The sequence below is a fragment of the Monodelphis domestica genome, chromosome 7, assembly GCF_027887165.1.
Source record: "Monodelphis domestica isolate mMonDom1 chromosome 7, mMonDom1.pri, whole genome shotgun sequence".
Lineage (NCBI taxonomy): Eukaryota > Metazoa > Chordata > Mammalia > Didelphimorphia > Didelphidae > Monodelphis > Monodelphis domestica.
In genome coordinates this window covers 272,152,039-272,179,585 of record NC_077233.1, presented here as the reverse complement: position 1 = coordinate 272,179,585, position 27,547 = coordinate 272,152,039, and the positions used below count along the sequence as shown (strand labels likewise).

The following is a 27,547-nucleotide window of genomic DNA, read 5'->3' as shown; positions in this document are numbered from 1 at the left end:
GCGAGAATTTATGGATGATCAGGAAGAAAAATAAACAATCTGTAAACTGTTTTGAATGAGGGGGCCAAAAAAGGACAACTATGTTGTGTATTTTTCCACTTGAGGACTTGAATTATACACAGCATAGCCTTTTTATCCATTTAGCTTTCTAAATTATCTTTATCACTATATTCAAGCATTGGAAGAATAGTGGTAATGTAGCAAACAAAATTCAGTTTAACAGTTTTAATAATGACCCATAGAGGAAAATGAAATACCTACCTAGAAAAAACTAGATAAGAATGGCCATATGCTTTAAATTTAAAGTGAAAATGAATTTTTATTCAAACACCTATGAAAATTACAGCATATTTTTATGCTGTCAACTCATGCTAAAATAAACTTTGCCACGTGAAGCATAAAAAAAAACTTCAAAAAATTTGAATGTAAACCATATTTTAAAACAAAAAAACAGACTTAATACACTTCAAATTTTAGTCCTCAATTTAATATTGTGCTGAAGAATATAGCTTATATCAAAAAAGGAAGATTTTAATGTTACTGTAGTCAAGTGCTTAAAATAATTTATTAAATTGTTCCAATTATACAATTAAAATATGGTTGCCAATAAACTATTCAAATTAGGAAGAACTGATTGGAGAAACTATAGAACAGAAAAAGTTTAATTTTGAAGGCCTTAAATGTTATTTCCTATGCAATATATCAGATCCTGGCACTAGGGTTTAAATTGATATTACCCATGCTCTGCCAGATAAATGTATTGTAGTTTAAATGTCCCAAGATAAAAAAGAGTGTTGCTCTTCAGTTCTTTTAAGATTCAGTCTTAATTGGCCAATTTTAATTGTTTACTTTGAGGGGGAAAATTCCAGAGGTAACATTTGAGACAACAATCTTCATGACTTAGATGATACAACCTCTCTTACTACTGCTTAGGTTAAGTGCTCCAACAAGTTAAAATTCTATGTACCAGATTACAAACAAAATTCTCATACCATTACAAATATAAATTCTCTATTACAAAAAACCCCACAACCTCAAGATTGGCAATCTACTGTACAGAGGAATTACATTTTCAAAATATGTCCTCATCATAAACATTATTTGCTACTATCATAACTCCTTTTGTATTCTTTAGCTACGTGTCTTGACAATTAAATGCATCCCCTTCCCCATGGCCACATGTTAGGATGTCTGTTCTGTGTACTGCAACACACTGGGATTTTTGGAAAAAGAAGCCTAAAATGTTTAAACTACAGTTGCAAGATATCATTTCAATTTTTTAAAGAAGCTGAAATAGCCCAACTTTATCTATTATTTTGATGCGTACTCTGTTAACCAATTAAAGCAATCTACAAATTATGGTGCTATGGTTGTTAGTTGCTGCTTAAAACAAAAGCTAAAGTGATCAAACTTACACAAGAGATGGACTGCTTAGCTTTTGTTTCTTCTCTTTATGCTTAAGTACATTAAGTGATGTTTCATAACCTAATCTATTTGGGGAAATGGCATAAAAACCACTATATAATTTTAATACACTGGCAGTAATGATTATCTCTGGAAGCCTACTTATTTGAGTAATTAGTATTTTTCTGCAGTGTTTAACTGGTAGCTAAATTTAGTGAACACAAAATAACTTGGCATGTTATTCTGAAGTAAAGCAATAAGGTGACTTAATGCACTGAAAAATGTAAATATGGAGGCTTCTATTTACTAAGATTTCTAAATAAGCAGTACAGTTAACATTTAGTGTTTGCTAACAGATCTAAAATAGTTCACTATAAATCAAAATAACCCTGTAAATATTCCCTTTTATTATTAACAAAAGCCAAGTGCCAAATCTTATTACAGGGCCTGTAATATGAAAAATATTACCAATTGTTATCACATCACCTAGACTTTGCAAGACTAATCATTCAATTTTAGCAAATGAGAATTCTGGCAATGTGCAAAAGTTCCCAACTTAACAAGTGCTTTTCAGGTCTAGAAATTTGACTGAGTTCTAAAGCCCTAGACAAACAAAGTCAGACTGATTTTGTTATTACAGTGAAGATCCTGAACTGTTAATCCCACCCCCTCAAATAACTAGCTGTTTCCTAGCACATAAATTAGAACACCTTTTTCAAAATGGCCCAATTTCTCTTCCCCTATTAGGCACACTATTTTTCAATTAAAAATATATCTTACATGTATATATGCATGTATATACATATATAATACTATCTTGCCTGTTTCACTGTTTACAGTATTTTTAAAAATACTAATATACATTTTTAAATGTTTTGATAAATAATCTATTTCAACCTTCTTTGGTTCTGTGTACCATTCTGTTCTTCAGACAAGTGTCATACTTGGAAAGTGCTTTTTGTGAGAACTGCTTCAAATGAATGCATTAAACTTGCAAAATCTAGCTTCCCACACTATGTAGTTTTTAACACTGCACTGTGCAGTCCCATATTTACAAAATACTTTAAAACTTTACATCTAATTAGTTTCCATACAAAAAAAAGTGCAATTCTCTCTTACCCCATGTTCTGGGGCAATAACATTCTTCATAAATTTCTACAGAATAGCAGCCTATGATAAGCAAATTAAGGTGCTTAGCTTGTGCCCAAGAATCTACTTGTTAAGTAAGCTGGGCAGTACATTTTGTACATTGAAAGATTAAGTTCTCATGCTACTGACGAAGCGGCGCTCCGGTCAGATTTGCAAGCTCTATGAGAGCAAGAGCTCCATGTAGGCGTTCCCGTTGTTCTTGAAGAAGTCGGCGAGCCCCATTTTTATCATCATCCTCTTCATCAGACTGAATGTATTCCAACGGATCTTGCTGTTCCTGATCTGCTTTCTGAATGGGCTTGCCTTTCAAGGTTGGGGTGCGCTGTTCTCTTGTTTCCCAATACCTTAAAAAAATGAGCATACATTGATTTAGAGTACACTTTCAAGCTGAGTCATTTACTTTAAAACATACTTGAGGGGGCAGCTGGGTGGCTCAGTAGTAGATCAAGAGCCAGGCCTAGAGACAGGAGGTCCTGGGTTCAAATGTGCCCTCAGACACTTCCTAGCTGTGTGACCCTGGGCAAGTCACTTAACCCCCATTGCCTAGCCCTTACCACTCTTCTGCTTTGGAACCAATACTCAGTATTGACTCCAAGCCGGAAGGTGAGGGTTTAAAAAAAATAATTGAAATTATCAATATTTACTCATTCAATGCATTTAATGCATACTATATGCAAGGTATGGTTCTAGGCACTGTGGGGCTTAAACAAAAATCTTTCTTGTATCTTTAGCCACATAGAAGACATTCAATGTTATTTACTGCTATATAAGTCATGGCTCCTATCTTTCAATACATATTCATCTGTGTTCTGAGTAATGAAGTATGACATGCATAAATAAATGCAGAGAACTCTCTCATAAATGCTATGCACAAATTCAGCATTATGTGTTTATCGGCAAGGACTCCTGGCTAAGAAGATGCACTCTGTAAACTCAACGGCCATTTACTGTCTACCAGGTATAAAGTCACTGTGTTAGTCTGTCTGGGAGATAAAGAGATAATTACAATGTGGTGCCTGTACTTCAGAAGCTTAAAATACAGTTGCTCAAGAAGGCTATCATGATGATAGGCGAATATCAAGATACTTTTCTGAAGCAGCTACAGCTGCATTTGAAGGATAGACAAGATGCTGATAAGGCAAAGGCTAAGGAACCATTTTAATAAGACTATGTTTAAAAGGCAGTGAGCAGATCAGTTTGACTAAAGCAGAGGATTATTGTAGGGAATAGTATAGAACACTGCAAAGGTTGATTTTAATAAATAAGGCAATAAAGAGACCATGAAGGCTTCTGTGATCTGTGGCATAATCAAAACAATGTTCTAAGAAAAGTTTGTGTGTATGTGGGGATTTTTTTTTGGTCTGGCCCAGTGATGGCAAACCTTTTAGAGATGGAGTACCAGGCCCCACCTCCCCAACCAGTGCCATGCCTGTTCACCCCCCACCAAGTGCCATGCCTGCCCCTCCCTTACCCCACACAGGGGAGAGAGAAAGCCCTCCCATTGGACTACTAGGCAAAGGGGCAGGTGATGTGAAAAAATATCATCAGGTGCAGTGGAGAGGGGGACAGCAACAGCTCCCCCTGAGTCCTTTCTAGTAATGAACTCTGGTGGTAGGAGGGAGGCCACGCGCCCACAGAGAACACTCTGTGTGCTGTCTTTGGCATCCATGCCATAGGTTTGCCATCACTGCTTTAGAAAATTCCCTTATACATTCTGCATGTAAGCTCCAGCTCTTTACTATAGAACCTTAGAGTCACTTGGAACACTGAAAGGTTAATCACTTTCCCAGCAGCATACAGTCAAAATGTAATAAGGAGAGCCTGAATCCAGACCTTCCTGGCTAGAAACTAGTTCTTCAATGCCCACCACACACTGCCTCTCTTCAAGAAAAAGTTTGGTTTCCTAAAAGAAAATGGCACTCTATTTCCTTATTTATTTTAAGTATTTCTCATATAATATTCTCAGTCATGCTAATTGCCAGGGCAAGGGGAAAAAAGATCAAGCTTTAAAAATCATTTTTCAAGTTTTATATTTCATTCTCCCACCCCAGTCTTAAGAAATGAGCATAGAGGGTCAACTATCAAGACCATACTAACACTGGTGCATGTGTAATCCCTGCTACTGGAGAGGCCAAGGTTGGTGAATCTCATGGGCCAAAGCCAAGTACTTTTAGCTACAGTTAAAGCCAATAAGGTTTCCAAACTAAGACTGGAATCAAAATGATGAACCCCTGGGAGCAGGAGATAGGCACTGAGCTACCTAAAGAGGGGCAAACTGAGTAAGATCAGAAATAGAGGTCAAAGCTCCTGGGTCAATCAATAGTGAGACTAGATCTAGGAGTAGCTGCTGCACTTCCAACTTCGACAATATAGGAAGTCCCGTTCTCCCCACCTCCCTAAAACAAAACAAAACAAAACAAGCCTAAACTCTACTGAAATAAAAGATTGAACTAGTATCAATCTAGACTGATGAGCCAAATCATGTAAACGGAGATTACTACAAAGTCCTACAATGAGGAAAAAAATCAGCCTTTCAACTATAAGAACAGAGAGGTGAGTTAGATGATATTAAAAAAAATCTTAGGAATTTTAGGGTTCCTTAAGTTCAATGCATCAACAGAGCAATCTGGATTCCTCAAGAAATTCATGCAATCTGCATTGGACAAAGAGAAACATATTATGTTGACAGTCCTATATACTTTTGTCTAGTCATACTACAAATCTAGAATACAACATCTGATTCTGTGTTCCATGTTTCAGAAAAGACATCATCAAATTGAAGAGCATTCAGGAGGGTGACCAGGATAGTAAGGAATCTCGAAATTATGCTTTACCCTCATATTCTGGTTAAAGAAACCAGAGGATAATGTAAACTAAAAAAGGATGAGGTGGAAAAAGAATGTCTTCAAATATTTGAAAGATGGAACTGGGAGTTTGAATACTGGATCTGCCACTATTTTTCAAATATATGTTGTTTCAATTGATGAAATACAAATTCATTTAAGCATTACTGAATTCATATGCATCTTTTGTCATTATATTTTCTTAATCAATAGACACCAAGGACATATTATCATTTAAGATGTTCTGCAAAATTTTTGACATTATAAAGGGATCCCTCATACATAAAAAAAGTGTGAACCTTTCTTCTAAACAATTAATTTCGCTACTGCTACCCAATTATGAAAATATTTCTGGTGACTTTTAGAACCTTGTTTCAGAAGTCCCCTCCTCCCAATAGTCTATCCTTAACATTGTCAGAACACTTATTAAAATACAGAGAAAACAAAGGCAATTTGTTGTGCTGGTATTTAAGATACAAAATACTACACCATGTAAATAGGATTTTAAAATGTTTTTTTAAGAAGACCACTTGATACAAAAAAGCCTCTTTTCTTTATTAACCAAAATTTTACCCATTTGCTTCCTGCTTTTGTTCTTTCAACTACATAGCATATATGTAAATTGTGTACAATGAATTTTAGATAACTTACTTTGCTAGCCACTCTGCCACAGCCTTGTTGTCAGCAGTCTGATTTTTGTTCAGTCCATCAGTTGGTTCTTCTCTCTTCAGCCTTGCATAAGGATGCTTAGGACAATGGCGATTAGCATGTGTAAATCGACTTAAGCATCCTTTAAAAAAAAAAAGTAAGTTTTAGGATAAACTCAAAAGAATTATGTTAAAAAACAAAACAAAACCTTGAGGAATGAGAAAAAAAAGAAATCTGTTAACATCCTCTTTTTTGTCAGAATTCTCCTATAACTGGGTAAGACAGAATTGAGGAAGAGGAAATACACTTAACTGGCAAACATGAAGACCTAGATTCAAATCCAGCCAACACTTACATATTGTAAAACTACATAGACAAGCTATTTGATGTTTTTCAGCTTCAGTTCCTCATCTCTAAAATATACTACATAATTTACAAGGTGGTAATGGGGATAATAAATAATGCTACAAGAAAAGTAATTTGAAAATTTAAAGTTCTATATCAGGTATGATTAGTATTCTAATCACCTACAGTTGAACACAGCACCACCACTTTGGAATGGAAATTATGAGCCTATTTTAAATATTTTAAAATCAAACATCCAAAAATATGCATGTATCAAAGCAATAAAAGCAACATGTCTTTGATAAATCTAACTCTAAACGCTACAAAAAAAGCATATTCTTAAGTTAAAAATATTTTAAACCTTATCTTACATTGCATGTGAATATACCCACCCCCATGAACATTCCACCCATTTTAAGAGGTAAGAATATAACATACCATTTTCTGAACAAACAAAAGGCTTTTCTCCTGTGTGGAGACGTTGATGTGTTTTGAGCTGTCCACTTTGAACAAAGGCTTTCCCACAGTCTGGGTAGTCACACAAATAAGGCCTTTCACCTATAATATAAAGAGAACTTTTAAACAAATAAATGCAGATAGGATAAATAAGCATAAATGATAACAAACATGACTCTTCTTAGTCTAAATGGATATTGGAGGCAGAAGCACAAACGATTCATTTTAATGTCAGTTATCCACCCACGAATACAGTATTGTTCTTACTGGGACTTAATTTTCAAATCACCAAATCAAATCAAAATCTTGAATCATCTTTTCTTTAACCTTCATCTATTCCCTATATCTGTTAGTCAACACATTCTACTGAATTTTCCAAATGTATTTTTTCTCTATCCATCTGTTCTCCATCGCCATTGCCATCACTCTAGTTTAGGTCCTCATTATCTCACGTGGAAATGACCACAATACCCTCTAGCTTGCTAGGAAAATGTTTCTACATCACTATTCTTATCATATGCTCTGGATAATCCCACACATAGCCAGCTGCTTACTGGACATTTCAAATTGGATAGCCCATAGGTGTCTCAAAGTCCAACTGGCCAGAACAAAAGTCATTCTTGTTCCTCCTCCCTCTACCTTCCTCCAAAAGAGAAGTTTGTTGTCTACTGAAGGTATCATCTCTAGTCATCCAGGCTCAAAACCTTGGTCATCTTTAACCCTTTTCCTCTCGTTCAAATCTTATATCCAATTAAATGTAGATTCTATGACCATATCTCACATCGTTCATATTCTCTCCACTCATAGTCTGTATCACACAAGTTAATGCTTGTAGTTTTCAATTATTCGGTGTCTTACTCTTAGCTCCTTAGACATACCGCAAACTTGTTGAAGACAAAGACCTTATCATTTACTTGTCTTTTCTTGCCCACTGTATATGCAATTCTTAGACAGAGTGGATATTCCATAAATACTTACTATATGATCATCCTAACATCATTCCAAAAAGCTTAATGTTTAGATGTAATGGTGTAACAAGTAAAACATTGGTACTTTCATTATATTTCACGGGACAAATGAATTTTGTAAAAAATTCCCAAGGAGGAATACTTCTAAAAAATCTTTGCCAATTAAGAAGCAAATCCTTTTTTCCTAGAGACAGTACAAGTTAGTAATAAAAAATAAGATTAGCAAATGTTCAAATTACTAAGAGAACAACCTCTTTATAAATCAGTCTTATCTATTTAACAAAACATAATCTCTAAGAGAAAAGTATGGCATAGTAGAATAAGCAGTGGATTTGGACTCAGAATGTGAACTCAGTCTGGGATCCATTACTGTCCCAATTAGGTCACTTGAAGCAAGGCGTTTAACCTCTCTGAGCCTGTTTCCTCATCTATGAAATTAAAAGAGTAGTATTGATATTACTAACCTTCCCAGGATTATTATTATAAAAGTGCTTTGCTAGCTGCAAAATGCTATATACCAGGATTATCCCATAAGAAAGAAGGAACTTTAAGCTTACTTTGATTTATTATATATGCCTCAAACAGAATGACTACTTAAAATATGACTTGGCCTTTGATTTAGTGATGTTTTTTGAAAGCAATTGTATTGAACCTTTCGAAAACCTGGCTTGCCTAAAACCATTTACGTCCCTGCCCTCAAGAGACTTTTATTCTATTGAGGAAAGCAAGATGTACAATATCAAAAGATACAAAATATATACAAACACTTTAAGGTTTGCAAGTTCTTTACATATGTTTTCTAATATAATCCCTATTCAAACCCCTATGTAGGTTACATTATTATCTCTGTTTCATAGATGAGGAAACTATGACTAAATGCGGTTACATAACATGTCCAGAATCTTATAACTAGAAAGTGCCTGAGGTAGGGCTTGAACCCAGGTCTTCTTGATTACGAATCTAGCCCTCTATCCACTAACTCTAAATAAATATAAGGTAATTTGATGGGAGAGGCACTGGTGGCCAGTGGTAAACAGGAAAGATGTTATGTAGGAAATAGCACTGGTACTCATCTTGAAAGGAAGTTACAGATTTTAAGAAGTGGGGGTGACAGAAGGACATAAAAGATGCAAAGACACAGAGATAAGAGAAAATGTTTCAAGTAATTTATATATAGTATGGCTGGAAAGGTAAATTGGAGCCAGAATGTAAAAGGCTTTAAATGAGAGACCAGAGTATATTATATCCCAGAAGTAATAGGGAGCCATTGTAATTCCCTAAACAGGGCAGCAACATGTTCGTACTTGCATTTTAGGAATATTATTTTGGCAGTTATGTGGAAGATAGCCTGGAAGGAAAGATTTGAAAAAGGAAATCAATTAGAAGACTTCTGAAATAGTCTAGGTGAGAAGTGCGGAGGCCTTGACTAGGATAGTGGAAATGTGAGTGGACAGAAGAGGATGGGTGCAAGAGAAGTAAAAGTCCAATTAATAAAACTTGGCACCTGAGGGAACAGAAAGTGAGAAATCCAGGATGACCACACTGTTGCACATGTGCATGAATAGAATGGTGGTAATTGACAAAAAAACGGGAATTAGGGCAAGAGAAGGGTTTGGGGGAGCATATGTGGAATTTAAGAAGCCTATTAAACATCTGATTTCAAATGTCCAATAGGCAACTGGTAAGAAGAGACTACATACCTCATAAGGGAGACAAGGGTTTATATACACCTGGGAGTAATTTTGCTTTGCGAAAATAACCAAGGGGGCAGCTGGGTAGCTCAGTGGATTGAGAACCAGGCCTAGAGATGGGAGGTCCTAGGTTCAAATCTGGCCTCAGACACTTCCCAGCTGTGTGACCCTGGGCAAGTCACTTGACCCCCATTGCGTAGCCCTGACCACTCTTCTGCCTTGGAACCAATACATAGGATTGATTCTAAGATGGAAGGTGAGGGTTTTAAAATAAAAATAAAAATAAATAAATAAAATATCCAAGTCCATGAGAACACCAAGAAAAGAGGAAGTATGTAGAGAAAAGAGGGTCCACACCATGCCTCAGGGCACACTCATTATTAGAAGATAAGGTATGAACAACAGCCCAGTTAAGGAAACAGAGAAGGAACAGGAAGAAAGGGATGAGGAGAACCAAGTGAGAACAACATCACAAAAACCCAGAAAAACTCCTCAGGAGGACAGGTTGATCAAAAGGTGCTAACAAGTTAATTAGGATATAGATTTAGAAAAAGCCGTCAGATCTGGCAATTAAAAGCACTGACAAGCTTGGATAGTACAGTTTCAGTGAAGAATAAAGTCAGAAGCCAGAATAGAAGTGTTTGAGATATTGGAGAGGAGGGCAGTAAAAATTATAATTTATATTTAAATACATATACATATATATGTTCTAGCTTAGAGATAAGTTGGTATATTAAAGTGATGTTTTTAATTTTAGACAGATGAATTGACACAAGAAATGAAATTCTTCCCTGGAGTAGTTTTTTGGTAGAAATGACACATTTTCAGAGAGACCATACAAAATTCTTATCCATTTTCATATTCTGCTTACAAATAATTCACTACAACAATTATGAACAGATGAGTTTAATAGCATTTCAATATTAGTTATATGACAGTTTAGTAACAATAAGCTTGTACAATATTTATTGAATTGCCTTGAATTAATAAAAGTCACATATTCCCAGTGTTCAGAAACAATCCTCCTTCTATCTCCATAAATGAATTTTTCCCTATTCCCAAACTTATAAAAATTTTGCTTTTTTTTATTTGTGACTTTGTTTCTGTAGGGAACTTCCTGTACAGATTGGCAACAACTTCTCTATAATGTATAAATCTTAAAATGAATTTATCTGAGGGAAGTAAGAGGTTAAATCACTTGCCTGTGGTCATACAGCTAATATAAATCAGAGGTAAGACTTGAATTCAAGTCTTTCTGATTCCGAGACTGATCCTCTAGTCATTTAAATATACTGTCCTTCACTTCACATACCAACATATCATAATAGTAAAGGTGGGAAAAGATGTATTTTTCAATAAAAAAGTATATTCATAATACCTAAATATTTTTTAAGGATTTCAAGTAAAATATATTTACTACTTTACAAACTGTTCTACATACCAGTGTGAGTCCTTTTGTGTGCCTGTAGAGATTTTTCCCTTGGAAATACTCTATTACAGATGTTACAACGGATTCTGCTAGAAGAATGTTCTCCCTCATTTATTAAATCCCGGACAGTATCTGCTCTGGGCCGACCACGTCTGATCCCATCCTGTGTTTAGAAGGGAGAATAAAAGAAAATCCTATGAGCATCATTGTTTTCTGAAAATTACATGGAATCTCTTAATAGTAAAGGCAACACTCTGTCCCCTCCCCCACAAAAGAAATATCAGGAGGCATTAAATGGCTACAGGTAAATAAATAATAAGAATTCAAACTAAATTATAGAATGCCTGAAGGAATTTTCATTGTTACATAAAAAAAGAGAAGTTGCTTTTTAATGGTTTGCACTGATGCTCTTCAGAAACTGAAGAAGTATGTACTTTAGAATTTTGTGAATAGCAGATTCCTTTTAAATACGTCTTAAGATCATTAAATAATGTTACAAAAACAACCCCTTCAACCAAATGCAATATCATAAAACACTGAAGTGATATCAGTAAATGATTAGTTCAAATGCCAGATTTGGTTAAAGTGCCAACCTTTGAAATAAGTTAACAAGTGGTCCCTGATGTGATTCAGTGAACTTGTGGAATATATAATTTTCCTATGATAAAAGATTTTTAGAATAAAAACTTCTTTCCAATGGATTCCAAATTATCTGTTTAACTCTAGAAATTGTAATTTGATTACTAACTGATTTTATCCACAGCAGTCCACAAAAAGCTTTCAAAAGGCCAGATGAGCCTCTTTTCTCATCTAATAACCTTAAAATGGGCAATATTTATAAAATATGAAAAATTTGCTAACAACAGAGTGGGGGTTAAATTGATAATATAAATCATTACCACCTGCTCTGGGAAAGGGCAGAGAAATCATCAACTCATTGTACACACCCATATTCTCTACTAGACAAGTTATATAAATGGAACATAGGTAGTATGGTAGAAGATATAATAAGCATATATATATATATTTTTAAACTTGAGTTCTAAATTCTCTCCCTTATTCCTTCTTCCCCATACCCATTGAAAAAGCAAGCAATTATACATGTGAAATCATGCAAAACATTTCTATATTAGCCATGTTGCAACAATAGCAAAAAAAAAAAGTGAAAAAATTAAGTCCAGCAATTCTCTCTCTGGAGATGGATAGGATTTTTCATCATAAATCCTTTGGAATTACCTTGGATCGTTGGACTGATCGTTTTTCTTTCATAATATTACTGTTACCATTTAACAACGATTTCCTTGTTCTTCTCACTTCATTCTATATCAATTCATTTAAGTCTTCCTAGATTTTTCTGAAACTATCCCCCTTGTCACTTCTTACGGCACAATAGTACTCTATCATAATCATATATCACAATTTGTTTAGCCATTCCCCAATTGATGAATATCCGTTCAATTTCCAATTCTTTATACCAACACACACACACACACAAGCTGCTCAATTTTTGTCCATGTAAGTTTTTTTCCTTTGATCTCTTTGGGATATAACCCTAGAATCAGGATTGCTAGTTTTAAAGGATATGCACATTTTTATAGTACTTTAGGCATAGCTCCAAATTGTTCTCCAGAATGGTTGTATTATTTCACAACTCCACCCATTATTGTACCTATTCTTTCACATATTCTCCAGTATTTGTCATTTTTCTTTCTGCATATTAGTCAATATATCTTTTAATTTTAATTCCTTTTAATTTGCATTAATTAATTAATTTGCATTTCTCTACTCAATAATGGTTTAAAGCATTTTTTGATTTGAGTACTGATAACTTTGATTTCTTCTTCTGAAAACTGAAAATTTGCTTATGAGGTCACCTTTTATGTCTATATGATGTATCCATTTTGACCTTATCTTGGTATGCCAGGTGAGGTGTTGTTCTACATCAACTTTCAACTAAACTGCTTTCAAGTTTTCCCAGCAACAATGTCAGTGAGCTCTTGCCCCCAAAACTTGAGTCCTTGAACTTTAAATTAAATACTGTATTACTATGGACATTTATTGTGTTTTTTATCTATTCCACTGATCCACCACTCTTAGACAGTACCGTAGTATTTTGATGGAGTAGCTACATCATGCAGTGGATAGAGCACTGGACTAGGTCAAGAAGACATCTTCCTGAGTTCAAATCCATCCTCAAATACTTATAAATGACCCTGGGCAAGTCACTTACCCCTGTTTGCCTCAGGTCTTCATCTATGAAATAAGCTGGAGAAAGAAATGGCAAGTCACTCAAGTATCAGTGCCAAGAAAACCCAAAATGGGATCACAAAGAGTTAGACATGACCAAAATGACTTAACAATAACAGGGCTTTTTAAATATAATCTGAAATTTGGTATTGCTAGGCTGTTTCCTTCACATTTATTCTCTGGAAATTCTGACTTTTTTGTTATTCCAGATGAATTGTTATTTTTCTTAGATCTATAAAATAATTCGTTGGTAGCTTGTTTGGTATTGCAATAAATAACTACATTAATTTTGGTAGAATTATTTTATTATATAAGCATTTAATGAGCAATTAATCTTTCTCTAATTATTTAGAACTATTCATGTGAAGTGTTTTTTAATTGTTTTCATAGAATTCCTGGGTTTATATTGGCATGTAGACTCCCAAGGATTCTCTATTACCTACAATTATTTTAATGGCTTTCCTTTTTCTATTTCTTTCTACTCTGTTGGTTAATATATAGAGATGCTAATAATTTATGTGGGCTTATTTTGTAGCATGGGACTATATAGGTTAATTGGTTCAACTACTTTAATTGATTCTCTAGAGTTCTCTAAGTATATAATCATATCATCCAAAAAGAGTGATAATTTTGTTCCCTCATTGTCTATTGTTATTTTTTTTTCTGGTCATTGCTTTAACTAGCTAGTACAATTATCAAATAATCGAGATGATAATGAACATCCTTACTTCACCCTTGATCTTATTAGGCAGTTTGTAATTTATACCCATTGAGGAGTATTCTTTTGCTCTAGTTTTAGATAGATATGGTTTATCAATTTAAGCTCTACTTATTCCTATGCTTTCTGGTGTTTTAATAGGAACGCATTATATTTTGTCAAATACTTTTTCTGCATCTATTGAGATTATAAACATGATTTTTCTTGTTATTGATATTGTGACTGATTATGTTCCTAATATTAAACCAGTCCTGCATTCTTGGGATAAATCCCTCTTGATCATAGTGTACAATTTTTGTGATATATTGCTGTTATCTCTTTAATAATATTTTAAATTTCTGTAGCAATATATTTATTAGGGAAATTGATCTAGTTTTCTTTCTCTGTTCTTCCTGGTGTAGGTATCAACAAACCAGATCTGTGTCATAGAAGGAATTTGGTAGGAACTCTTTACCTAATTTTTTTTTTCAAAAAATGTATATAGTATTGGAATTAATTGCTCCTTAAATGTCTGATAAAATTTACTTGTATAAATCCATTTGTACCTAAGGATTTTTTCTTAGGGAGTTCATTTCTGGCTTATTTAATTTTTATAATATATGATTGCTTAAGTATTCCATTTCCTCTCATGAATCTGAGCAATTTGTATTTTAGAAAATATTCTATTTCACTCCAATTGCCATTCTCATTGGCATATAATTGGGCAAAATAACTCCTAAAAATCTCTTTAATTTCATCTCCATGGTTAGTGCATTTTTTCTCACTTTAAATACTAATAATTTGGTTTTCTTTTTTAAAAAATCAAGTTAAGCAATGGTTTATCTATTTTATTGGTTTTCCCATAAAACTAGTTTTATTATTTCAATCATTTTTACTTTCAAATTTATCAATATCCCCTTTGATTTTCAGGATTTCCAGTTTGATGTTTAAGTGGGAATTTTTATGTTTTTTCTAGTGGATTAAAAACTTTTATGCCCAATTCACTGATCTGATCTCTCTTCTGATGTTAAGCATTCAAAAAATAAAATTCTTTTTCCTAAGTACTGCTTTGGCTGAATCCCATATATTTTGGTATGTGGTATATTGTTTTCCTTCTCTTTAATAAAACTGTTTCTATTTGTTCATTGGCTTTATTCTATAGGATTACTTAGTTCCCAATTAATTTTCAATCTATGCTTCCAAGACTCTTTATCAAAGGTAATCTTTACTGCATTATGCTCCCCATAGGGTTCATTTAATATTTGTTTTTCTGTATGTTAGGTTTTTAATGCCCTAATACATTGATGACAAGTCTTTTAGAGACTGAGTATCCAAACTTCAACCCTCACTGCATGTGAGCCCCCTGCCTTACCTCAGACAAAGGAGGGAGGAAAACACTCTCATTGGGTTGCTGGGCAGAGAGGCAGGTGATGTGAGAAATGTCCTCAGACATGTGTGGAGTGGGAAAGGGAGCAGCCTCCTCTAGCATGTGTGCCATAGGTTCACCAATATAGTTTTAATACATGGTTAATTTTTGTGAAGGTGCAATGCATAACTAAGAAGGTATTCTTTCTATTCCCATTCAATTTTCTTTAAGAGAGCTATTTCTAACTTTTAAATATTCTACTCATCTTTTTAATCTCTGTATTGTTTCTCTTATTAGATTTCTCTAATTCTGAAGGGGAAAGCTGAAGTCTCTAGATGTAAAGTTTTATTATTTCCTCCTGTAACTCATTTAACTTTTCCTTTAAGAATTTGGATGCTATGCCAGGGGGCAGCTGGGTAGCTCAGTACTATATATATACTATACTATATATAGTATATAGTATATAGCTATACTATATATATATATAGTATGTGTGTATCTGTATATATGTTTAATATTTATATTACTTATCTATGGTACCTTTTAGAAAAATGAAATTTCCTTCATTATCTCTTTTAATTACACCATCTCATTTTGTTTTTGCTTTGTCTGAGACGATTGCTATCCTTTGCCTTTTTTTAACCTCATATGAAGCATAATAGATTTTGCTCCTGCCCCTTATTTTAACTCTTCCTCTTTGTTTTTAGTGTACCTATAAGATTGCATTGTTTTCTAATCAATTCTACTTGTTTCCATTTTGTGAGCAAGTTCATTCCATTAAGATTCAGAATTATGATTATTTCCCTTTGTTCAATTTTCTTGTTTATCCTTCTCATCCTCTATCTCATCCCTCCTCAAAACTCTATTTGCTTTTGACCACTATGACCCTAATTTGACTCTACCTTTTTTCACACACCTGTGTATACAGTAGTTCCCACTTAGCCATAGTTTTGATTTCTGTGGTTTCATTTACTTAGGGTCACTCCAGGGGAAGGCAGGAGACAAGAAAAGGGGATGCTTCTGGATGAGGGAAGGAGCTGGGACATAAGGCAAGCAGGCTGGGGGATGGAGTAGTACAAAGGTATCCTCTCTCTGCACAAGAGATCTATCTACCTGTGGCAGCAATCTGCCTATAGTGGCAATCTCACCATTGTCAGTTTTGCTTTCATTTGAATTGAATTTTTTTTTCAGGGGTTGGGAGGCTGAAGAGCCCCAAGCCAAAGGCAGGAGAGAGAAGGAACAGCACAATAGTAAAATTAATACAGGTATTAAAGGAATAATTGTTCAAGGTTTCAGACATCCATTGGGGGAGTGGGATCTTGAAACATATTCTGTATAGATAAAGGGGACTATGCAGTACTATATGATAATGTAAAATGGATTTTATTATATTTAATGTTGATATTTTACCAAGTGTTTATCAACTAAGCTTTATTACACATATGTATGTACAAGAAAATCACATTACATATGGCGTCAGCAGGTGTTTGCTTATATCTGAGGTTTCAGCCATCCAAGGTAGTTGTTGCATCCCTCGTGGATATAGGGATGGATTCTAATGAGAGGGAGGTTCAAGATTTGCTCACCATTTTCCTCCCATTATGAAAGTTCTTCATTATGCACCTCTTTTATGTGAGATGAAGTGTCTTGTTTTTCCTCTCCTCCTTTTCCCAATGCATCCCTCTTCTTCACCCCTTCATTTTTTTGAGATCATCCCAACATCTACTCAAACTATTGCCCTATATCCAAGTAGACTCCTTTTACTTGACTTAATGATAAAGCTCTTAGGAGTTACATATATTATCTTCCCATCTGGGAATATGTAAATAGTTCAACCTTAAATCCCTTATGATTCCTCTATCATTCTTATCATTTTATGCTTTTCTTGAATCCTGTGTTTCACTGTCAGATTTTCTATTCACTCTGGTCTTTTTATCAAGAATGCATGGAAGTCCTCTAACTTCATTAAATTTACATTCCCCCCCCCCCCAAAGAATTGCAGCCAGTTTTGCTAGGTAATTGATTGTAACCTTAGCTCCTCTGTTTCCTGGAATAACACATTCTAAGGCCTCTACTCATTTAATGTGTAAGCTGCTAAATCTTTTCTGATCTTGACTGTGATTCCACAATATTTGAATGGTTTCTTTTTGGGTGCTTGCAATGTTTTCTTCTTGACCTGGGAGCTTAGAAATTTGATTATAGTATTCATAGGAGTTTTCATTTTGGGATCTCTTTCAAGAGGTGATTGGTGGATTCTTTCAATTTTTAGGTTATCATCTGGTTCTTAGATAATGAGGCAGTTTTCCTTCATAATTTCTTGAATCATATCTAGGCTCTTTTTTTTTATCATGGCTTTTAGGTAGTCCAATAATTCTTAAATTATCTCTCCATCTATTTCCCAGATTTTTTCCAATGAGATATTTCGATTTCTTCTATTTTTTCATTTTTTGACTTATGTTTCTTGATGTCTCATGGAATCATTAAGCTTCCACTCACCCAATTCTAATTTTTAGGAATTTTTTTTCAGTGAGTTTTTGTTACCTCTTTTTTGCATTTCACGAATACTGCTTTTAAGCAGTTTTTTCCAGTAAACTTTTGTATCTCTTTTTTCCCATTTGGCTAATTCTGTTATTTAAGGTGCTATTTTCTTCAATATTTCTATACCACTTTTTACCAACTTGTTTTCATAATTTTCTCTCTCTCTCATTTCTTTTCCTAATTGTTTTTCTACCATGCTTATCTTTTGAAATCTTCTAGGAACTTTTTCTGGGCTTGTGTCAAATCTGAGGCTTCCTTTGAGGCTTGCTTGTGGCTGTTTTTGCATTGTCTTCTGACTTTGTGGCTTTTTAGGGTCAGGCTCTTTTTTTTTTCTTTTGCTCATTTCCCCAGCCTATTTCTTGTTATGTTAGAGCTCTGCTCACCTAGGGGTGGAAAGCACTGTCCCAAGCTTCAGGATTTTTCCTGATGCCATTTTTAGAGCTAGTTATGGACAGGGCAAGGGTGGTAATGGGGAATTTTCAGTGCTTCAAAAGTGGTGTTATCCTGGTAGATCTGTGGTCACTGTTCTCCTGATATACATTCTTGTCTTTACCCAGGAAGGGCCCCATTTATCTGCAGCTGCAAGTGCTAGGCCTCCTCTCTGCTGGAATTTTGACTAGGGTCCCTACTCTCTTGTAACTGACCCACAGGCCCACCCATTTCCTCTCCACCCTGGAACTAAGACCAAGAACTATTTTGGGGCAATGGAATTGCCAAACGGTGTCTGGTCCTGCACTCAGGATCTGCTCAGGGTCCCCTATAATGTCTTTTGGACTAGTTGTCTAATTCTCTCTCTGGTTCTGTGCTAAGAGCTCTCAAAACTGAGCCACATCCAAGGCCCATTGCTGATGTTGCCATAGCACTCAGCTGGCCCATAACCCAATGTCATAGACCTCTCCTGAAAAACCTTCTAAATTTTCTCGTGCAGGAAAAATGTCTCACCTTGACCTTTGTTGGCTATGCTGCTCCAGAATTCGATTTGACATGTTACTTTAAAGTTGTTTGGAGGAGAATATTAGGAGAGTTCACCCGGGTTGCTGTCTCTACTTCACCATCTTGAATAAATTATTTTAAATCCAAATAATCCCCTATTTTTCTAAGGATGGGAGGAGTCGGGATCTTAAGTGGCCCTTCAATTAAGTCACTGTTAAGGAAAAATTAGTAAAATTGTGGCATTTGAAGTGATTATTATTGCCAATCTACCACTTCCTATCATATTAGCTTTTTTTCCTCCTCTCTTCCCTCCCCCACAAACATACCTTAGACCTGCCAATGACAACCAATGGTATTCATTTACAAGATTTTGCACTTCTGCACGATAAAGAATTTTTTGATCCCTATTTTAAGCAGAAATAGGTCCTGATTAGACACAAAAATTGAGGCAACAACAAAAAATTTGAACTCCTACAAGACATTTAATGTGCTAGTAATGTTTAAAAACCTTTGTTGTAGAAAAGTACAGAATAGGGGATCCACAAATTTCTTCTAGGGAAAGAATAACAAAAGGGATATGAAGTTAAAAAAGTCAGTTCAAAAAAATTTTTTAAAACAGCAATGGGTAAATCCAGGTACCTGTAATCCTGAAAGGCATTTGTTTTGTTGGGTTAACCTTCAGAGTTATCACAGTAACTAAAAAAGCAATCTATTTCCATTGGACCAGAACTTTTTAGCTTTTGATACAGTTGTTAATGTACCTGACTTTTTCAATAGTCTACTGTATAAAATTTTGTAACAATAAAGTATAAATGTTTCACTGATTTTGATCATGTTAAAAGCACTCATATTTATATAAGCAATCATAAAAATAGAATTGTTATATTACTTAGCAATCTAAAAACAGCTATCTTGTTTCTGTGTGTATGTGTGTATGTGTGTGTGGGGGTAAGAAACAATTCTCATCAAGAGTATATAGGTAAAATGTCCTGTTATACAAAACCTTTCAAAATTCTGTGCCAAAAGGGGTAAAGGGGAAAAGTATATGAGAAGATATAAACATGTAACATTTTAAATTCACTCTACCAAAAAAAAAAGCATAGTATCACTTAAATATAAACTTTTTCTTTTGGGCAAGACTAAAAATTCTGACAATTACATAGGATCACTTAATCATGAACTTTTTCTTTTTGGCTAGAATAAAAATACTGAAAATTACATAGAATTAAATCCTACAAGTTCATGATAGTGTAATGGCAACCCTGGACTCTTCACAGCTGTGAGTCAAATATATGTTCTGGTGACTCCTAACAAAATGTAAAAGCTTAGAACATGGGCCTTGTAATATACTATACAGCTCTCCCTAGCTGGGTTCAAAGATACTTAATTTCACTTAATTTGGTTGAAGCGGGACAAATTTTCTCTCCAGTGGGGCTGTAATCTATGTGGCTAAAGAAGGCCAATACTAACCAAATCATAGACCTTTCAAATGCTAAAATATTAAGAAACCAAAATTTTATGCCACTAGCCTCTATGAGAGGTGGTGGGAGGGAAAGAAGACAGAAGCAAGAAAGCCAGGCATTATAAAGAGAGGGAAAGAATCTTGTTTTGTCTATAGAAAAAAGCATCCTGACTTTAGTCAGTTTGGGGCTTTTTGTTTGTTTTTTTGTCTTTAATATCACCAATTGCTGGAAGACACTACCATCCATTTCAGACAAAATGCCTTTCTCCCCATCCCTGCCAAACCTGATTTCTTATCTTTATTTTGTTTTTGTTGGAGGAATCTGAGGAACTAAAAGATGGGTCACTACAGAATAGTTATCAGACCAATGATGGGCAATGAAACCTACTCTATGATGAAAATAATTTCAACTAGAGAGCAATCTGATTAATGCAACTGAATAAACTATCATAAGTAGGTTTTACCCCAAAACAGAGTATTTCTATACCTGAAAGAAAGCTGTTTAACCCAAAAGAATACCATGAATTTGCATATTCTACCAAGAATTTAAAAGGAACTTCCTCCATGAAGATTTTCTAACTTTTCCAAATAGCTTTCCTGAAGTTAAAAAATGCCGCCACCTCTATCACACAATTTTTAGTCAGAGCTGCCTTTCAACTCTCAATTCAACAAATACAAAGTACCTACTGAGCAAAGCCTTTACCTCTATTAAACTGCTGTTGTTTATGTATATGCGTGTACTTATCTCTCTGTTAAAAGCATATTTTCCTACTATGTATTACACCCCATATAGTGCTTTGGTAATAGAAGATAGTTTTTATTTGTTCACTAAATACACATAAAAATACATGGCATAACACAACCTTAAAAAGCAAAGCACAACACAGAAACTTCAAAAATCAGTAAGATTAAACTGGCTTCTAAAAGATGGATTTCTCCAGAATGCAGATGAAAGCATATGATTTTTCAATTGTTTATTTGGGTTTATGTTTTCAGGTTTTGGTTTTATAAGTTTACTCACTTAAAAAATGTACAATATGGAAATGTTATACAGGATAGAATCCCCTGCTAGTATCAGGAGAGAGAAGGGAAGGGACAGAGGGAAATAAATTCAATTATATAACTTAGAGGAAAACTAGTGTGGAAATTTATTTTATGTAATTGGTAATAAATAAAAGATGGACTTCTCCAATGAAAAAGCTTAAATAAACTACTACCTTCATGGGGAAACATAGAAATTTATTCACCATACCTTTTGGTTTGCTTTTGCTCTGGAGCTATAATCAATACTACCCCCTCCCCTCAAAAAAATCCCTACGCTATTGCTATGCTTATCCTGTCTCAAATTATGTTTATGTGTGGTCATTCCTATGTGAAAAAAAAGTAGTTGTTACCACTGAGAATTTAACCAATTAAGCAGTAATTTTAAAATGTGGGTAGGAGCACAGTCACTAGGTCCTTCATTACATTTAGCAACTGGATGAAGGGTAGGAGGAAGAGAAGCACTATCACTATGGCACTGCAGATTTCATTGCTTGTTCTAACAATCTGAAGACCAAAGAAGACCAGGTTGCAATGGAAAGACTTTAAACTGTGGGAATTGATTTTCTGCCACTAGAAATGTTTACAATAATTCATACACTAAATGCTATACTCATGACCTCTCCTGCATTCAGGTGATGAGTGAATAAATGTTGATGAAAGTGACAGAAAAAAACGTTATTTGGGAAAGAAAACTAAAGCTAGGAGAGGGAAATAGAACTATTCCATACTTTAAGAGGAGTAAAGTGGTATGGCCCTTTGATTCTGGGAATATACCTCATTCATGAGGTCTTTCCTGATCTCCCCTCCCTGGTCTTGTTTTTACCATTCCCCCACATCACTGTATATTTTCTACATATTTTGTTTACTTATCAGTAGAATGTAAGTGCCTTAAAGTCAGAGGCTCTCTCATTTCAATGTCTGTATCCCCTGTACCCTGCACAATGCCTGCCACAAAGCAGGAACTTAATAAAGCTTGGTTGCTAATTGATAATTTTGTTTCTGTTGTATTTAAGGTGTTTTAAAGAGGACTAAATTTAGCTTGAACCTTTCACATCACCAGGATATTATCTTTACACTCAAGGAGGTGGGGGGGGGGAGTTCCTATATAATTAATTTTATTATGGATACTTAGAGAAACACTTTTTGCATCAAAGAACTAGAAACAAAGTAGATACATAACAAAAGAGAAACAGTTGAACAAATTGTTGTATATAAATGTATAGAACATTAATGTGCCTTAAGAATTTGGAGAAAATTGGGAACTCAAGAGTGGAAAATGAGCAGAATAAGGAGAAATACTTAACATAATAACCATAATAATGTAAAGAAAAATAATACTTTAAGACAACAGATCTCTTATCAATGCAGTGACCAAATGGTAACTGCAGAGAACTCATGAATTTATTTCCCTTGTCTCAACTGGGCAATAGGTAAGGAATGATAAACTATAAGACTGGAATGAAGTGTGGGTATTTAGGCATAGCCTGTATGCTGGTGTATTTTATTTATTTGCATTCATTTGCAATTGTGGATTGGGTCACTAGGAATAAAAATAGCAAAGAAAAGAAAAAAATAATGATAAAACATTTTTAGAAGGAAAGGCTGAGAGAAACTAAAGAGTAATCTCTGTGTTGGGGCTTATCACCTTCCTTTCCTCAATAATCCTACAAATAAGAAATTATTCTAAACACAATCATCTTGAAGTGCCATTAATTGAGCTTTGCTGTGAGAGTTTACCAGCAAAATTGATTTTAAATCATAACATCTTCAGTCTTGAATCCTTTGAGGCAGCAACCTTATTACTGGATATCTTCAGGTATATTATGTGTTTTGTAATTTTTTTCAGGTAGAGGTCACTCTAAAAGACAACTGTTGATCCCTTCTAATGCTGAATTTTATAATTTCCAAAGGATATGTACTTTTGTAAATGTGCTTGCAAAGGTATTTGTTTTAGTTGTCTGCTGACAAAACAAAATGTATCAATTTTTTTTAAAGTACATGTACTGTTTTTCAAACATGATATCCAATCAAATTCAGAAGTTTCCTCTCCCTTTAATTGTCTACATGTGCCACCATATCTCCTTTTAAAACCGCTGCTTTCCTGATATACTGCCTTTTCCTAATTTCTCCCATCTACCACTACATTTATTTTTCTTTTACTCCACTCTAAAAGTTGTCTAACTCTCTTTATAAATTATGCCTCCATCATAAGTTTACCACCTCAAAGTAGAAGTCACAAATTACCATCTCCTGTTTTTCTCTGTAGGATTCCAAACTCTTTTCTAGACATCTCCACTCACATTCCCAATTAACACCACAAATTTAAAATGTTCCTAAACACCTCCCTAAAAATATTTGATAATTATGTCACAATTCATGAAGTCACCCAGACTTGAAACCTTTGACTTTTTCCTTTGCCCATACATCCAGTCAGTTCATTTCTATTGGGCCATCTGAGTTTAGATACTTATCATGTTTACCTCAACCTGCTGAAATTGCCCTCCTTTCCCTCAAACCTTTATATTGCTTCTGGACTGATATCTCTAAAAGTTTTAATCATGTTATTTGTCTGATTGAATTCCTTGAACGGAGCTCCAGATGGGATAAAGACCTAATTAATTAGCTCAGCATTCAAGGCCTTTCATATTTAGCACTAACGGTTCCAGCATTATGTTCCCCTTATTCCCCTTCATAACTTCTACATCTCCAGAAAACCTAATAAGATACCCAGAGCTTTTTCACCTGTTAGCCCCTTACAGTCCCATTAAAAAAACAAACAAACAAAAAAACTTACCCATAAAAACAGCTAACCCTGAAATATTCCTGTACATCCCTTCCAACTCTCATCCCAACACCAGGTCATTTCTCTTGCCTTTGAATTCCCATAGAATTTGATGCCCTTTGTTTCAATTCTACATTACAGACTGCAATCTTTTTGCTTCCTACAGCTTCTAGCACACAAGAACTTTATATCAGTAGACAAGGCTCTTAACATGTATTTGTTGAAAATAAAACTAATAAATGTTACACTCTGAAAGAATGCATGTTGCGATTTTTAAAGTGATACTTTGAGTATCACATTCAATTAGGCAACTGTTACAATCATGTGGCAACAAAGCCGCCAGAGCATTTGGTTTCCTGATGTATATCACATTTCACTTCTTAAAAGTAAGAGGACTCGAAATCTGAAAGATACAGTATTGCGTTGAGTAGTTGGAAGACTTGCTTTCCAGGATAAAATCTCTGAGACTAAGGCCAAAACAACCCAGGGAGAAAGAAGTTTTCTATTCTAAGGGCCTTCTTCGTGCTAAGAGCTGGGGACAAAGGTAATGGCACAGGCCAGGCGGGACTTGGGGTTGGGTCCCTGAACTGTACTGCCAAGGCGCGCTCTTAACCTCAGCGTCCCAGACCACCGCCAACCACCCCCCAGTAGCTGGAACTGAACCGGCGTCCCACCGATCCCTGGTGTAAACCGGTGTGAGGACGGCTTTCTTACCTATTCCTTGCCAGCCTCGGCAGTGGAGGAAGGAAAGCAAGGAAGACCGGCCCTCGAGGGAGGGCTTGACCTTCTTGCCGCCCCTACCCCCGCTCCGCCCGACCCCTCAATTCGCCGCCCCCCTCCGCTGCCAAGACCTCCGCCCGAGCGCCCGTTTCTCGTCCCGCCCCAGCGCTCTCGCGCCACGCCTGCCCCCGGGCCCGCCCTCCCCCACGCTCCGCCCTCATTGCCGCCCGCTCCCCAGAGGAGGTTGGGGGCGCGTGACAGCCAGACCCGTTTTTTGGCGCGCGGCTGTGACGTCGGCTCCTCTGACAGCCGCCACCGCAGCTGCCGCCGGCCCAGGAAGCAACCCCAGCATTTTAAAATCCTCCCCGCCCCGCCCTGTTCCATTCCCGCGGTCTAGGGTGCTGGGAGGACACCCCGACCGGGTTCACCCGGCTTTCTGTACCCCCAGCCCAGAAGTGTCAGGCAGGGCAAGCTAGAGGTTCGGACGGATCTCTCCCCGCGCCCGTTCCTGATCCTCTGTCCCCCTTTTCCGTAGCCTCGTCCGCTCCTACCCTGCGCAAGCATCAGTTGCCCGTTAACGGGTCCGAAGCTGCCCCCGTTCGTTTCTCCTCCCAACACACCCCCACCTTTCTCCAGGGGATTGGTTGGGGAGACTCACCCTCAGGTGGCTGCTGTCCGGGCTGCCCGCCTCCTCCTCCTCTTCTCCTCCGGAGATTGCTGTGGCCACTACGGTGGAGGCCGGTCCCCCCCGGCCCCGGAGCGCCTGCTGGGCGCTGACGGAGGAAGAGGCGGGGGAGGCGGCCACGACTGAAGCCCCACAGCAGCTGCCCCCGCCGGGGCCCCCGGGGCTCAGCGTCACGTTGTGCGCGTTTTCGCCCCAGCGCCAAGGGTATACCATGAAGTCACTGAAGCCTGGGCTGGTTGGGATGAGCGGCGGCGGCGGCTCCTGCTCGCTGCTCCTCTTGGGCTTGATCGGGGTCGTCTTGATGACGGACACCAGGACCCGTTTGGGGGAATCATGGCAAAAAATGACCGGGGGCGGCGGCGGCTGCTGCTGGAACAGCGGGGACTGGTTCTCCGCCATAGCTGCCTCGATCCCCCGAATCATCCCCTCCTCTCCAACCAGCCCCCCAAGTCCCCGCGACGCGCACACACACTCGTCCCGGGTCTCTCTTGGCCGCTGGACTTCACACTCTTGGTGCTGACTGCGGGGTCACAATCGCACGGTCTTTCCTTCCCGGATAAGTAGAGCCAAGGGAGGGCTCCAAGGTTTCGCGGCAACTAGTCACCGCTCCAGCACCAGCAGCACTTGCCCCGCTGAATCTGACACTAGAACAGCCGCAGACTCATCGCAGGGGAGGAGAAAGCGGCAGCGGTGGCCGTGGCGGCTCTTCCCGGGATCCCTCCGGTAGCTGTCGAGGGGGGGTGGGGGGTGGAAATTTCACCGATCAGAGGTTCGGGATCCTGTAAGAAGCCGCAGCAGAGAAGGGACCCGAACCAGAATCGACCCCCCTTCTCCCCGATGTAGCCCCGCAATAGCGGGGTGGAAGGGAAGCACAGTCAGCCCAGACTTCTCACGTTGCCCCGAAGTGACAATAAAGCCAAACTCCCAAGCCCCGGAAAATAACAACCTGCTGCTACCACCGATATCCCAGCTCCTGCTTTTCCCGCGTTACATTTCGCGCCTGGGCGGAACCAATCACCGAGAGGCTCCGGGACCCAATCGGCTCTCTCTTGAGTGACAGATTTTTTCAGCCAATAAACAATCCCCGAAGCTTTCCCGGTAGAGCGGGGCGAAATAGAGGAGGGCCTGGGGGAGCGCGCGCGATTGGTTTGTGCTTTGCTATTGGCTACTGCTCTTAATTTTGTCCTTCGCCTCGGGCCAACAAGGTTCGAAACTTTAGGGGAGCGCGCAGCCTTCAATGACCCACCCCTACGGAAGCCCCACCCTCTTCTTTCCTCCGGTTCTGCTTGTCTAGCTTTGGGCAGCGCGAACGGAGGGGGGCTGGGCCCGGAGTAAGGTAGTGATTGGTTAACTCTGATGGGAAAAGGTGGAGTCCGGGTGGAAAGAGCGAGGCGGTTGTACCCGGTTGGCTCTAACCCGCGCGCCGACGACCCCGCCCAGTCTGCAGCTAGCTGCTGTTGTGCGAGCCGTTCCCGCGCGAACGGTCTGCATCACGTGCTCTGTTTAAAGGGACAGAAGCAATAATGGTGATGGAATCCTTTCATCTGATTTCTGTCCTTGTCCCCGCCCCGCCCCCCTCCTTCCGCAACTTCCTCCTAGTCTCTGGAGCAGAACAGGTTTTATTCGTTAAAGTAATCCTTGGGTTGCGGTCACTGAGGAATTCATTGCCTTGTGGCCATCCGTTTGCTTTGGAATCTCTCCCTGGTTCACTAGGCTGGTTCTGTCCTCGAGATCGCGCTCGAAGCCTCTTTTCTATTCTAGCATCTGCCTGAGCTCTTCCTGCATTAGCAAAGCCTTAGAGAACATAGTTTCAATACCCAAGAAATCTCGTTTTCAAACTGGATACAGTCTGTCTAACCATAGGATTTCACCTGCAGTATCTAAATAGTTTCCAATCTTTACTTTTCAAAACACTCCTTCTACTCAATCACCACCCGAATCCATACTCCTTCATAACTCTTCACCTTAAGTATTGCAATAATTCTCTAACTAATATCTCTCCTCCAACCCTTTCAGAATTCTAAAACAGATCTGATCTGTCACTCTCCTACAAGGGAAAAAAAATAAAGCTTCCGTGATTCCCATTTTCCTTTATGACAAAATACAAAATACTCAGCCTGGCACGATGTTGTTTCAACCT

At 37.4% G+C, this 27,547-nt stretch overlaps 1 protein-coding gene across 1 annotated transcript; it reads right to left on the bottom strand.

The window, feature by feature from the left end:
* Nucleotides 1-471: 471 nt before the first annotated feature.
* ZNF367 (zinc finger protein 367) lies at nucleotides 472-26,953 on the bottom strand. The gene is made up of 5 exons (XM_001368711.4): nucleotides 25,381-26,953; nucleotides 10,946-11,096; nucleotides 6,828-6,947; nucleotides 6,048-6,186; nucleotides 472-2,897 (listed from the first exon to the last, which is right to left on the bottom strand). Exons 1-5 carry the CDS (start codon nucleotides 25,828-25,830, stop codon nucleotides 2,675-2,677), a joined length of 1,083 nt encoding a protein of 360 aa, XP_001368748.1. The 5' UTR covers nucleotides 25,831-26,953; the 3' UTR covers nucleotides 472-2,674.
* Nucleotides 26,954-27,547: the final 594 nt, after the last annotated feature.

Excerpts from the sequence above, each read along its gene's own strand:
- ZNF367 (XM_001368711.4), bottom strand. The coding sequence starts at position 25,830 with ATGATTCGGGGGATCGAGGCAGCTATGGCGGAGAACCAGTCCCCGCTG. Across the intron at positions 11,097-25,380 it reads CGGACAGCAGCCACCTGAGG|GATGGGATCAGACGTGGTCG; the intron begins GTGAGTCTCCCC and ends TTCTAAACACAG. Across the intron at positions 6,948-10,945 it reads ACACAAAAGGACTCACACTG|GTGAAAGGCCTTATTTGTGT; the intron begins GTATGTAGAACA and ends TTTATATTATAG.